The sequence below is a fragment of the Coregonus lavaretus genome (assembly GCF_964263955.1).
Source record: "Coregonus lavaretus genome assembly, contig: HAP1_SCAFFOLD_1696, whole genome shotgun sequence".
NCBI classification, from domain to species: Eukaryota; Metazoa; Chordata; class Actinopteri; order Salmoniformes; family Salmonidae; genus Coregonus; species Coregonus lavaretus.
In genome coordinates this window covers 42,850-57,660 of record NW_028162908.1, presented here as the reverse complement: position 1 = coordinate 57,660, position 14,811 = coordinate 42,850, and the positions used below count along the sequence as shown (strand labels likewise).

General features: G+C 42.7%; 1 protein-coding gene across 1 annotated transcript; it reads left to right on the top strand.

Annotated features, from left to right (window-relative positions):
- The first annotated feature begins 928 nt into the window (after window positions 1-928).
- eif5a (eukaryotic translation initiation factor 5A) lies at window positions 929-7,011 on the top strand. The gene is made up of 4 exons (XM_084193481.1): window positions 929-1,146; window positions 1,408-1,512; window positions 3,687-3,818; window positions 3,916-7,011. The coding sequence occupies exons 1-4, from the start codon at window positions 979-981 to the stop codon at window positions 3,982-3,984; spliced, it is 474 nt and encodes a 157-aa protein (XP_084049607.1). The 5' UTR covers window positions 929-978; the 3' UTR covers window positions 3,985-7,011.
- The last annotated feature ends 7,800 nt before the right edge of the window (window positions 7,012-14,811 follow it).

Below are 14,811 nucleotides of genomic sequence, written 5' to 3'. Positions count from 1 at the left end.
CCAACGTCGTTTTTAGAGAAGAATTTGGCAGTACATCCAACTGGCCTCACAACCACAGACCACGTGGGAGCGGTTTGCTGATGTCAACGTTGTGAACAGAGTGCCCCATGGTGGCGGTGGGGTTATGGTATGGGCAGGCATAAGCTGCAGGCAACAAACACGATTTGCATTTTGTCAATGGCAATTTTAATGCGCAGAAATACCGTGATGAGATCCTGAGGCCCATTATTTTTATAGCTATCTTTGACCAAGAGATTCATATCTGTATTTCCAGTCACGTGAAAAGCATAGATTAGGACCTAATGCATTTATTTCAATTGACTGATTTCCTCATGAACTGTAACAGTATACTTCTGGTGTAACAAAATGTAATGACGCTGTCAGTCTGATCGATGCTGGCACATGCGCAGATCAAATACACTGCTGGAACTCTTGATTAAGCTGTTTACATGTCCTAATAATTCGGGAGATTGCTCAGAAAACCAGGTGTTTTAATCGGCGTATGCTTACTTAGATTCTGACCGTACGCCGATTTAAGATGAGCAGAGTAAGATGTTTACATCACTATTGCCATACTCGGCCTACTGCCATAATCAGTTTTAATATCAAATTATTAGTGTAGACACTCATTGGCTCTTTACACCTTTTAGAACTTGCTGTTCTTGATCTGAGCAATGTGTGAGTCATTTCTCTGGTATTTTAAGTGTTGTGATGTCTCTCAGAATGTTAAGAGTGGACTGAGTTTTGGGACTATATAGTCGAAAGTAAAAATGTATTCAGTACAGACCAGTGGCTGTATTGCCAGTGCGGTAGCTCAATCGGGGACGTTTTTCCTGATTTTTAAATCAGGGTTTCTGGACTTTTCTGATCAGTATTCATACATCATTGAATTCAACTGGCACTGCTGTAGCTGTAATTGCCTGTTCTAACCTATGCATCTTTCCCTCTTCCCATGCAGTGCCCCAAATCCATCGCACCATGGCAGACACCGATCTTGACTTCACCACCGGAGAGTCTGGCGCCTCCGCCACCATTCCTATGCAGTGCTCTGCCCTGCGAAAGAATGGTTACGTGGTTCTGAAGGGACGCCCTTGCAAGATCGTGGAAATGTCCACCTCCAAGACAGGAAAGCACGGACACGCCAAGGTAGGGGATTGACTGGACATGCATACAAATACTACACTCTAGGGATGCCCCTGCTAGAGGGTGGACATTTACAGCAGTATTGGGGAATTCTGGTGAACAGGCATTGGGTATACATGCATTGTCCACATCTGTAGTAATTGACCAAGAAATGCTTTTTCTGAATTCACTAATCATAACTTTTGACTCATCAAATTAGGTTTTACTTAACTTGTTATGACAATGCTATTAGTGGTGTAGTAAAACTCTCCTTCCTCTCTTTAGGTTAACATGGTGGGCATTGACATCTTCACCAACAAGAAGTATGAAGACATGTGCCCCTCCACCCACAACATGGACGTGCCCCACATCAAGAGGAATGAGTTCCAGGTCAGTCTGAGCTCCCTTCCTGCCCAGTGAAGATTTTCCTATGCCACAAGGGTTCTCTTATCCAACATGTCCCACAGATTTATAATACCAGTTAACCTCTTGTGTACTAATTCAATAATGACTTGACTAATTCTATCAGGACACTACTTTCCAAGAGACTAGAAAATCCACTTAACACTGCAGTCACTGTCTGGTGTCAATCCAACCACAGTCTGGGATAATAAGGCTAGAAACTCCCAGAAGACTGCCTGTGTAGTTCTGTAGTTGTGCAGGTCACATGGTTTTTAGCCTGTCAGTTGGTGTGTATGGGGACTAGTGAGAACTGCTGTCATCCTTGTCCAGAGATGCATTCAGGGAGCTGTACTGCTCTGAGGAAGTAGCTGCTGAGGCATTGGGAAGTTACTGGCCACAACCCTTTGTTTACCGGTTGGTTACATTACCTGGGGGGTAGACCTGTCACAAAGCAGGATCAAATACGTTGACGTGTTTGGTAGGACTTCGAGCCAATTTATGCTTGGTCCAATAATGTGGTCAGAGGCTCAGTATGGCGGGTGTGGTGCAATTCCAGTCCTCCGGAGGCATGCATAGACCAAATCGAGCACCGTACCTCATCGCCGTGCGCCTCCCACATGTTTTAACAATGCGGAGGGCTCCGTAGAGCTCTGCATTGACATGATTGGTTGACGGGGGGGGGGGGGGGGGGGGGGGTCCTGTATAAACACACACGCTCTGCTCAACAGCTCTGCGCTGCTCCACGAAGCGCAAGAAGTATGAATGCCCTGAGTTCTGCAGAGGCCGTATCACCGTAAACGCTACATGGCTAATGCAGATACCGGATTGACCATGCAGCGCCTTTAAGCACGGTCAATTGGGTGCCTCATAGTGCTTCTCACTCATTCTCTGTACTTCATTTAAACACATTTGATCACATATTAAAGTGAAACTGACAGCATTTTAGCTAAATTAAATATTTTAAAAAATTGGTTCACGTAAACCCCCAGGAAGAATGACACTTAATCTGACAAGATTTGTTTTAACACTTTTTTGGTTACTACATTATTCCATATGTGTTATTTCATAGTTTTGATGTCTTCACTATTATTCTACAATGTAAATAAAATTAAGACAAACTCTTGAATGAGTAGGTGTCTGAACTTTTGACTGGTACTGTATGCTAACTGGATAACAGTTGTTCAAGTTCTTGCTAGCTAATCAAATGATACCTGTATATCTAGCTGTGTATAGCCACCGAAAAACAATGAGGGGGAAAAGTCAGTTACTCACCCACTCCAATGATATCCTCCTACCAGCTAGCTAACGTTAGGCTCTGTGTTTTTAGCTTGCTACATAAATAGATATGCTAGCCTATTAGCCACGTTATGACTGACTTGTGATCTTTGCACTTGCTAGTTTTATTGTATTGACATTCCCAGCCTTAGTTACATTCATCCGTTTTTGTCCAAATTATTGAGTCATGGAAACTGACAGTGCATCCTGAATGGCGGCAGCAAACAATGTACCAGGCCAGCTGTGATTTACAACCTGATAGCAATATTTTTTTGGACTACCAAGAAATGTGTTGGTGAATTATATTAATCATGCATTGAACTGCATCCATCTATTCTGCCAACAATGCCTTAGTGTACATCATGGAATGTTGAGTGAAATATAATCTATTTTTAAAACCTCAAAGTTGGTTTTGTAGCATAAACTGGGAATGTAATATTTGACTGATTTATGATTGTCTGTTTGTCTCATATCTGCAAAGTAGTTAAAACGCTGTCAGTTCCACTTTAAATGTAACTGTAAATTGTATATTTGCTCACACTGGTTGGCATTGGAGCCTTCCCCTGTGTTAATGCACTCTTTCTAATGCAAGACGATCACCCAGCACTGCGCCCAATACCCGTGGTGTGAGTGTGAATGGTTCTTGCTACAGAGATCTCCTTGGAGATGGCCGTTACACCACAGTGACCAGATCACACACCTGATGTGATGGCTAACAAAACAAATGAACACACACACTTTCTAACATGCTCATCTCTCACATCATCGCCTGATTTATTTTTTTGCATATTGCTTTCTGATCTGCACAGGGTGTCTAAAATAAAGACTACCTGGAATGTGCCTTCATGTGTCCGACTGTGGATGTAACACATGTTTTGTGTTTCCAGCTGTTGAACATCACTGATGGGTTCATGTCCCTCATGGGTGACAATGGAGACGTGAGGGAGGACCTGCGTGTGCCTGATTCAGACCTGGGCAAGGAGATAGAGCAGAAGTTTGCCGCCTCGGAGGATATCCTGGTGAGTCTGGAACTGGGTGTGTGCGCGTTTTGGGTGGTGTGTGAAGCTTGACGGGTTTGTTGGTCTTAGCCTTAACCAATCATATCTCTGTCTGCAGGTCTCTGTGCTGTCTGCTATGGGGGAGGAGTGTGCTGTGGCCATTAAGCAGATGACCGGTAGCAAATAGAAAGACAGGACTGGCCTGCCCAGGCAACAAACTCCACCCACAACCAGTCTCTAACATTCTTATTGGTTCTTCTGTCACCAAAGCGACGGCCTTCAGACCACCTCAATCATTCTGTTGTGATTACTCCTTTGTTTTTTCCCCTCTCGTTTTTTGGTTTCTCTCCTGACGCTGTCGGCTGTCCCACCGTTACCACGGCACGCTCGCTGTGTTGGGTGGCATTCTGCCGGATCACTGAGGTTTTGTTTAGTTATACATAATCTACTATATAAAGAAAAGTACTTATTGGTGAAATATAGATTCTTTTTTTGACTTCTTCCTCATTCCTGTTTATTTTTGCCTTCGAGATGTTTTGGTCTTGCCACATACATTCCTGAATGTTTAAAATAATGATGGGATCCAGCTTTTTGTATGATCATTTTTTTATATTCCTTATAATTGAGCTCGTCTGACGCCTTTTTAGAGGGAGGGGGGAGCTGTTTGAATGGTGGGAGGAGGGGGCTTGTGGCCCCTTTTACTGACATTGAACTCCGTTAGGGTTGTCCCTCTCTGGCTGCCATATTGCTGCTTCCCAGCATGGCCTCTCTGCTCTGGCTGATCAGACAACTCTGACGCTTTTCTCCCAAACCGTGGGAATGCCGGTGGCTAGCACTTAACAAGCAGTCTTAACAGTCCCACCCCAGCATTTCAAAACACTTCGATATGAAGAAAAAGAGAACATTAGAGAAAAGATGCTAAATATGGAACCAAACTTCAGTGATTTCTCTTGTCAGTGCCGCTCTGTCTGTTTAGAAAGCCGGAGGGCCCTGCGCGCTTACCTCGGTCACCATGGCAACCTGGCCCCGCCTTGGGCATCTCATAATAGTCGGAAAGAGTGAGGCGTTGGTGTGGCAGCGTGGAATGTTCTGGAAGGCATTTTGCAGTGAGGTGTGTGTGTGTGTGTGAGGGGCTGGGGCGGGGGGAGGGGGGGGCGGGTGGAGTTGCAAACTTATTTTGTTCACTCGAGGCCTTTGTCACCTGACTGGAGATGGCAAAAAATAATAAAGTTAAAACAAATAGAAAATAGCTTTCTTGGTTGTGGTGGTGGTTCTGTGTTTGTCTTCACACTAGAATGTTTCACTGTCCAATCAATGCCTGATTCTTTTGACGTAAAATAATGACAGGAATGGATGGGTTTCAGCTTTGGTTGTGAACTCTACACTGTCCAAGTTGCCTGGGACCATAGGGTATGCTACTCTGTACATTCATACTCGCATAGTATATCAGTTTGATCCATGGCAACTGGCACATCTGTAACATGGCTTCAGCTCCTTCTGCACTGGTCTGAAAATGGGTCAGATGAAAGCAGAATGGTGGAAGTCTGGAAAGGAGAGGAAGCCGCTGCACTCAATCAGTGCTTGACTCCTAGCCTGAAGCGCAGTTTGCTACAGCAGTCTTGAAGCACTTGTACAGCCTGGGTTTGAATCCTGTTTTTCACAAGTTGTCTTATAGGATTACATGCATAGAAATGGAATGAATAGAACGGACAAATCATTGACTTGAATGGGGACTGCCGTTCTATTCATTAAGTTCTATGCATCCTATCCAGATAACGTTTGAAAAAACTGGGCCCTGATACCCAGTGAAGGACACGTACTCCACTGCTTCCTGTCCTTCTAGTCTTTGGCCCAGTGCCCAGACCGGGAGTACACGGCAAGTTACAACTGAGGCAATGCAATGCACTGCAGATATCACCAGTGTTCAGGGCTCAGCTGAGGTTCAATGACTGAGTGAAACTGGCTGGGTTTGAGCCAAGATGAAGCCCTGTCCCTGCAGGGGCCTATATGGCTTTGGGAGCCACACCCTGCCTGAACGCTCGACACTGCAGTGTGACGACTCCTTCATTCTCTTCACACAACAATCCATATCTCATACACAACTTATCTGCATGCTTGAGTGGGATCATCAAGGCTCTCAGAAACCAGGACCGCGAGTCAGATCAGTCTTAACACTAAACTAGTACGTACACTCACCGGCAAGTTCATGAAAATAGATCACTCCAGTGAGTCGCGTGGCTTGCTATATAAAGCAGGCATTGAGGCATTTAGTAACTGTTTTATATAATGTTAGAATGGGCTAAACGAGTGACCTGAGCGTGGTATGGTCATCGGTGCCAGGCGCACCGGATCCAGAATCTCAAACTGCTGCCCTCCTGGGCTTTTCACACACGATAGTGTTTAGGGTTTACCGAGAATGGTGCGACAAACAAACAACTTCCAGTCAGCGGCAGTCCTGTGGGCGAAAACAGCTCGTTGATGAGAGGTCAAAGGAGAATGGCAAGAATCATGCCAGCTAACAGGCGGGCCACAAACTGACATAACGGCGCAGTACAACAGTATGGTGTGCAGAACGGCATCTCGGAACGCACAACTCGGCTCCAGTGGACACTCGATCACCAACACTGGACAACTGAGTGGAAAAACATTGCCTGGAACATGACAGCGAGTTCAGTTTACATGAGTTGCCTGCACAGTCCCCAGACCTCAACCTAATAGAGCATCTTTGGGATGAGATTGAGCTGCCTACTGCTATATCGGTCCACTAAATACAGGAGGAGTAAAGAGCCAGTGCACTAATTTTGTGATTGTTTTGCTATGTCATTAACACAATGAGGGGGACTAATTTACATTTTAGTCATTTAGCAGACGCTCTTATCCAGAGCGACTTACAGTTAGTGAGTGCATACATTTTTCATACTGGCCCCCGTGGTAATCGAACCCACAACCCTGGCGTTGCAAGCGCCATGCTCTACCAACTGAGCAACATGATAACGATACATACTAATGATTTATTATTTAAATATTGAAAGGGAGTGTTCAACAGAGAGAAACAAAATGGTGGCAAACAATGCAGGCACTAGGGATGGGGGCGTGCTGGTCTGAGCAGAGGAGATGTAGTCGTTTGTGTGTGTAAATTGTTTGTGTTTGGGGTGAGGAAAAGTCTATTTCTTCACATTTTGTGTTAAATGGGATTAAAATTGATTAAATTGTCTCTTTTTTTTTGGTCAATAATCTACAAAAAGAATTACTCTTAATGTCAAAGTGGAAGAAACATGCAAACTTTTTTTTAACACCCTAGAGTTGATGTCTGCGCACCCACTGAATCGAATTAGCATAATACAAAAGTCCCCATCAAAATCCATCTGTTTAAGATAAAGATCTGTTTTTTTGCATGGGCTGCGTCTCAATCCACCGCATTCACCAATGCCGGCCTTCCACGTCTGCGGTGGAAGGTGGCAGAGCTACAGCGGTGTTTGGCAGACCATGAGACATCCCAAAAATCGGTCTTCTCACAAACGTCTGTAGCATCCAAACGGTTTACCCAGTGATTGATGGATAAGTGCAGGAGCTGTCTTTTTTCCAAGTCGGTCCATTAGACTATGTTCACCGAAATTCATAAATGACATTATGCTAGAGACTTACTGGTTGATACACATTTTCCATGACTTCTCCATTACTTTTAACCAAATGTTCATGACTATTATTATTGCCTACATGAAAAAGTAAAGCGTTATTGACACTGGAAAGCTGCTGTGTCTGATCCCATGTAGACTTACCACCACCTGCCATTGTGCCCTTGATCAAGGCACTTAGCCCCCCACATAGAACTGCACTGTTACTCACGTGGTCAACCCTCCATCTGGAGCGCTTCTGGGTGTGCAGGCTTGGCTTTTGATCCAGCCCTGAAACACCCAAGTCTGCTTATCAAGGTCCTGTTGAGCAGCTGATGTTTAGGCTACAATGTGGTTAGACCAGGGCTTGAACAAAAGCCTGCACACCCAGTAGCTATCCTGGAGGATGGTTGCCACCCTTGATATAAAATATTCCAACCAAATACTTTTCTCTTTATAAAATGATTACCTCATTCAATAAATCAGGGATCAAATTGATAAGGTAGGCTACTTCAAAGCAAGGTACAACTAGGCGTGTTTATTAGACTCAAATGTTCATGTTTCAGTGGTGAGATGTGCACAGCAAGTTATTTGTCAATTAGGCTATTAGAATATGTTTTACGTTGTCGCAATTACATGGCTACTGTTTAATAGAAGGGAATCCCAGTTTTCCAACGGTGCAGATTTATCTAGGCTCTACAGTTCCGGTGGAACGGCGACAGCGAAATGAATCCTTAGTTATCTCCCTGGTTAACTATAGCTAACTGAATTGGTGATCTAGTTTGTCTGTGATTATTTTAAACCTGCCGCTGAAATGTCCGCGCCCTCTCCTCGGGCAATGGCCCACTTGCACTGGCACACACACACAGACATGCACTGAAGGGTCATTCCGATAATGGCTGATATGTACTTTTTTTTATTGATTGATCATATTTAAAAGTGTGCTTTCATGTGTAGTGTCGAGACAACGATGCTGACATGCTGTGATGACAAGAAATCCGCCGACACTGTCCTTGATTATAATGGTTTATTACGTCAAAGATTACAGTATCAATTTACAGACTCCTGCAGACATCTGGAGAACAACTGACCCAATCTCTAATATGTTATTCCTCTCCCTCCTTTGTTCCAACCATGGTATTTATAATATGTAACATAATATGGGTGGTTTTTTATAGACCAATCCCTGGCCTTTACACATCCGAATCTCCTCTGTCTTAGGGGGCCCCTATAGTAATGTTTTCCAGATGTTTCCGCAAAGCAGAATATGCAAACCTCAGCCAAAGTCATAGAATCTTCAGATACTACACATGAATTACATTAACAATTATGAAAATAATTTTCATGCCCTAACAAACCCTAATTTAACAACTTGGAACAGCGCATCATGCCATTCAGGTTGGCACATCTTAAATCTGCGCAATCTCGAACATCCAACTTTCACGCACAGATTCACAGACTAGCGGCAAATACATTTGAACAAAGCGGAATCAGGAAATGAATGCCCACTCCCCATTGCTATTCAATGAATATCCCGCCTTCATTCAGCTTTGATCAACCTTTTTTGCCTTGGTGAGTGAATCTGGGCCAGTGACAGGCTACCTGTTTTTATAGAGCTGGAACGCAATTCCTTCAAAACAGCTCCGGCCAAAGTCAAGCACTGGGTTTACCCCTCTATGGAAAATGTGTTAAATATGGGTCCCAAATGTTTTTTTAAAATTCCTGATCTTTATTATATCTCAGATATAGGACAGAAACTTTAAAACAAATTTCCTTTTGATTTATTTTGTGACTACCTGTTTTTCCATGTATGAATCTGTTCCTTAATGCGTTTCTATGGGCTAATAGCAGTAAGGCCAAATTCAATGTTTCATCATCTCACTCATATATATATATATATACACACACACACACTGAACAAAAATAGATGCAACAATTCCAACGATTTTACCGGAGTTACAGTTCCTATAAGGAAATCAGTTAATTGAAATAAATAAATGAGGCCCTAATCTATGGATTTCACAGCCATGGGTGGCCTGGGAGGGCATAGGCCCACAAAAGGGTTTTATTACAGATATAAATACTCCTCAGTTCCATCAGCTGTCCAGGTGGCTGGTCTTAGACGATCCTGCAGGTGAAGAAGCCAGATGTGGAGGTCCTGGGCTGGCGTGATTACACGTGGTCTGCAGTTGTGAGGCTGGTTGGACGTCCTGCCAAATTCTCTAAAACAATGTTGGAAGTGGCTTATGGTAGAGAAATAAACAATGAAATCTCTGGCAACCGCTCTGGTGGACATTCCTGCAGTCAGCATGCCAATTTCACGCTCCCTCAAAACCTCAGACATCTGTGGCATTGTGTTGTGACAAAACTGCACATTTTAGAGCTGCCTTTTGTTTCCAGCACAAGATGCACCTGTTTAATCAGCTTCTTGATATGCCACACCTGTCAGGTGGATGGATTATTTTGGCAAAGGATAAATGCTCACTAACAGGGATGTAAACAAATTTGTGCACAACATTTGAGAGAAATAAGCTTTTTGTGCATATGGAAAATTTCTGGGATCTTTTATTTCAGCTCATGAAACATGGGACCAACACTTTACATGTTGCGTTTATATTTTTGTGCAGTATAGGTATCTTCGCTGACGTGGTCATGTTTTCAATACAGACTCCTTTTGTCGTACAGTATTCCATATAAGGAATCCAGACCTTATGAAAGTTGCACAGTATACCCTTAATCTTGTAATAAATCAAATCTAGTGATACATAACTTGACATTTCTGCCATCCATTTCTGAGTGCATGATATTCAGTTTCACTGGCATGTAGTACATTATATGGATGGTCTTAAACTGCAGTAATGTAAGACTGAGATTATATGAACACGACTGGGCATTCTAACATAATAGTGTCTCCCAGTTCTTCCTCACATCTTTGTTTTACATGTTTTGTGTCATCGGGAAAAGCCTCTATCAACCCTTGATACAGTTTGGAAATCAACTTTAGAGGTTTGTCAGACTGCCTTAAAATAGTTTAAATCTTATAAGCTTCTGGCTTGTCCAGTGTTTGCTGCACTGAGAGAATAAAGTGTTGAATCTGCAAAAGATCACCTCAGCACCGTCACAGACTGGTCTTCCCTAACTGCTGAAACCCCTGTCACCATCTGATCCTGCTCAGATGAGGCATGACAAAGTTACCTTGGTGTACATTTATACATTATATTATCCAAGAATATAATCAATAGTTCAATAATTGAAATGACCATCAACTTAAGATGGAACTTTGTATCCATTCACAGGTTGATATAATATAACAATTCACCTGAGCTCCATAGACTGGTCTTCCGTGGCTGTCTTACCCTGCTGGGACACCTGTCACCATCTGATCCTGCGAAGATATGATGAGCATAGTGTTGTGTACTGACTGTGCACCATGACAGTGAAGCCTGTACAGCTGTTTATACCGTGTCAGTATTAAAGAAGTAGGGAATTAGCTAGGGAAACCGATAGATCAATAATGTTACATTGCTATACTGACTAATAAAAATTCACATTGTGCTGTCAAAAAACGTCAGAATATCAGTCTTCAATCATTTGGCTGCTGGTTTCATCTTTTGATTCAGGTTTAGTGTGATTGAGGCAAAAATAATAGCTAAAGTCAGTGAGCTAGCTAACATTAGCCAACTTTTGGCTAGATCCAAATGGTACATCAACTGGCGAAAACTAGCCAAGTTAATTTACTTCTGTTGAAACTAGACAAAAAACTAAGACTACAAAACATTTCCACACACACAACAGCTGTTAAAGACTGCTACTGACAGATATCTAGAGCTGAACTGGCTGTGGTAGCTACTAGCTTGCTAGCTAGTTCATTCACTTCAGACAGAGGGGATGAAACATGTAATGCATTAGCTTACATTACATTACACTAACTCAGCACTGGGAATAAATACTTTTTTGTTGTTGTTAAGTCAAACAGCAGTTACCTTGCCAGCTTGTATCAGTCAAATAAAGAGTAGCCAGTTTCTGCTCTGCTTGCTTTTACAACTTGGAGAAAAAGCACAACACATACAAACAACAGCTGCCTCTGTTTGCGCGCTCTGTGGCGTCCGTGTGGTCCTAAATCCAGCCGGCTGATACCGCCAAACAGCCTACCCAACCAAAGGTAGCTCAGTTGATAGAGCATGGCGTTTGCAACGCCAGGGTTGTGGGTTCGATTCCCACGGGGGGCCAGTATGAAAAAAATGTATGCACTCACTAACTGTAAGTCGCTCTGGATAAGAGCGTCTGCTAAATGACTAAAATGTAAATGTAATGGTCCTAAAGCACACTGATGCCGCTTTTTGTATCACAGTACAATGATAAAACTGTGGGGGACAAAAATTCAATTTCAGAATGTGGGGGGGGGGGGGGTCATGTCTGAACAACATTTAGGCTTGCCTAAACAATGGGGGTGAATACTTATGCAATGACTACATTTTAGTTATACAATTTGTATTAATATGTAAAAATTTGTAAAAATGTTATTTTCACTTTGCCCCTTTAATTGTATTTATTTTGTAATTGATCTACACAAAATACTCCATAATGTCAATCAGCAGTTGCTATATCAATTTGTGGACTAAATTAATTATATGTACCCATTGATTCTTTAAGAATATAACTTATACATAAATGCCTTGTGCATAGTTCAACTGTCATACCCCATCAGAACCCAAAATAGAAGCTTGTTTTACTCCAATGTTTGTAAACAAAGAGAATGTAAACAAACTATATAGTCTCAACATGGTTAAAACTATCATTTTGATATCATGGACTGTCAATCCTTGCATCCATGTGAGAGGTGTTGACATGTTGAAAGCACCGAGCTGTCTGTTTGAACGACTGGCACACAGCTCAGACACCCATGTATACCCCACAAGACATGCCACCAGAGGTCTCTTCACAGTCCCCAAGTCCAGAACAGACTATGGGAGGCGCACAGTACTACATAGAGCCATGACTACATGGAACTCTATTCCACATCAGGTAACTGGTGCAAGCAGTAGAATCAGATTTTAAAAAACAGATAAAAATACACCTTATGGAACAGCGGAGACTGTGAAGCAACACAAACATAGGCACAGACACAAGCATACACACACATGATAACATACTCTCTATACACACACGTACAGTGGGGGAAAAAAGTATTTAGTCAGCCACCAATTGTGCAAGTTCTCCCACTTAAAAAGATGAGAGAGGCCTGTAATTTTCATCATAGGTACACGTCAACTATGTCAGACAAATTAAGAAAAAAAAATCAAAAAAATCACATTGTAGGATTTTTTAAGAATTTATTTGCAAATTATGGTGGAAAATAAGTATTTGGTCACCTACAAACAAGCAAGATTTCTGGCTCTCACAGACCTGTAACTTCTTCTTTAAGAGGCTCCTCTGTCCTCCACTCGTTACCTGTATTAATGGCACCTCTTTGAACTTGTTATCAGTATAAAAGACACCTGTCCACAACCTCAAACAGTCACACTCCAAACTCCACTATGGCCAAGACCAAAGAGCTGTCAAAGGACACCAGAAACAAAATTGTAGACCTGCACCAGGCTGGGAAGACTGAATATGCAATAGGTAAGCAGCTTGGTTTGAAGAAATCAACTGTGGGAACAATTATTAGGAAATGGAAGACATACAAGACCACTGACAATCTCCCTCGATCTGGGGCTCCACGCAAGATCTCACCCCGTGGGGTCAAAATGATCACAAGAACGGTGAGCAAAAATCCCAGAACCATACGGGGGGACCTAGTGAATGACCTGCAGAGAGCTGGGACCAAAGTAACAAAGCCTACCATCAGTAACACACTACGCCGCCAGGGACTCAAATCCTGCAGTTCCAGACGTGTCCCCCTGCTTAAGCCAGTACATGTCCAGGCCCGTCTGAAGTTTGCTAGAGTGCATTTGGATGATCCAGAAGAGGATTGGGAGAATGTCATATGGTCAGAAGAAACCAAAATATAACTTTTTGGTAAAAACTCAACTAGTCGTGTTTGGAGGACAAAGAATGCTGAGTTGCATCCAAAGAACACCATACCTACTGTGAAGCATGGGGGTGGAAATATCATGTTTTTCTGCAAAGGGACCAGGACGACTGATCCGTGTAAAGGAAATAATGAATGGGGCCATGTATCGTGAGATTTTGAGTGAAAACCTCCTTCCATCAGCAAGGGCATTGAAGATGAAACGTGGCTGGGTCTTTAAGCATGACAATGATCCCAAACACACCGCCCGGGCAACGAAGGAGTGGCTTCGTAAGAAGCATTTCAAGGTCCTGGAGTGGCCTAGCCAGTCTCCAGATCTCAACCCCATAGAAAATCTTTGGAGGGAGTTGAAAGTCCGTGTTGCCCAGCGACAGCCCCAAAACATCACTGCTCTAGAGGAGATCTGCATGGAGGAATGGGCCAAAATACCAGCAACAGTGTGTGAAAACCTTGTGAAGACTTACAGAAAACGTTTGACCTGTGTCGTTGCCAACAAAGGGTATATAACAAAGTATTGAGAAACTTTTGTTATGGACCAAATACTTATTTTCAACCATAATTTGCAAATAAATTCATTAAAAATCCTACAATGTGATTTTCTGGATTTATTTTTCTCATTTTGTCTGTCATAGTTGACGTGTACCTATGGTGAAAATTACAGTCCTCTCTCATCTTTTTAAGTGGGAGAACTTGCACAATTGGTGGCTGACTAAATACTTTTTTCCCCCACTGTACACATGGATTTTGTGTTGTAGATATGTGGTAGTGTAGGGGCCTGAGGGCACACAATTAGTGTGCTGTGAAATCTGTTATGAATGTAATGTAATGCTTTTTTAAATGTATAACTGCCTTAATTTTGCTGGACCCCAGGAAGAGTAGGTGCTGCCTTGGCAGGAGCTAATGGGGATCCATAATAAATACAAATATAAATACAAATAGCTCTGTATATGAATTTGAGAGTGAATACATTTCTCCAGCCCTATCCCTCAGCTTTTTACCGAACCAGTGGCGGGGAGAACTCTTTGTTATTGTTTCTACTGCCAATTACCCCTTTAAATCTATTTCAATCCCACTTTGTAACGCAACAACGTAAAAATAGTTCAACGGGTTGTAGACTTTCTATAGGCACTGTATAGAAGATTTCGATAAAATAAATATAAAATAAGGTGTGTGAGCTTGTTGGTCACTCATGCATGCTTGTGGTCAGGCTACTCAGTAAGCATATTAGCAACAAAACAGACCCATTACATCAGCAAAGCCACGACCCTGCTTTTCTACCTGTCAATGATTGACCACTCTCTCATGCTGGGTCTGGGTGGGTTCTGTCTGGCTGCTCTTTGGACCCGACATGGTCTTTGTCGTGGATCAA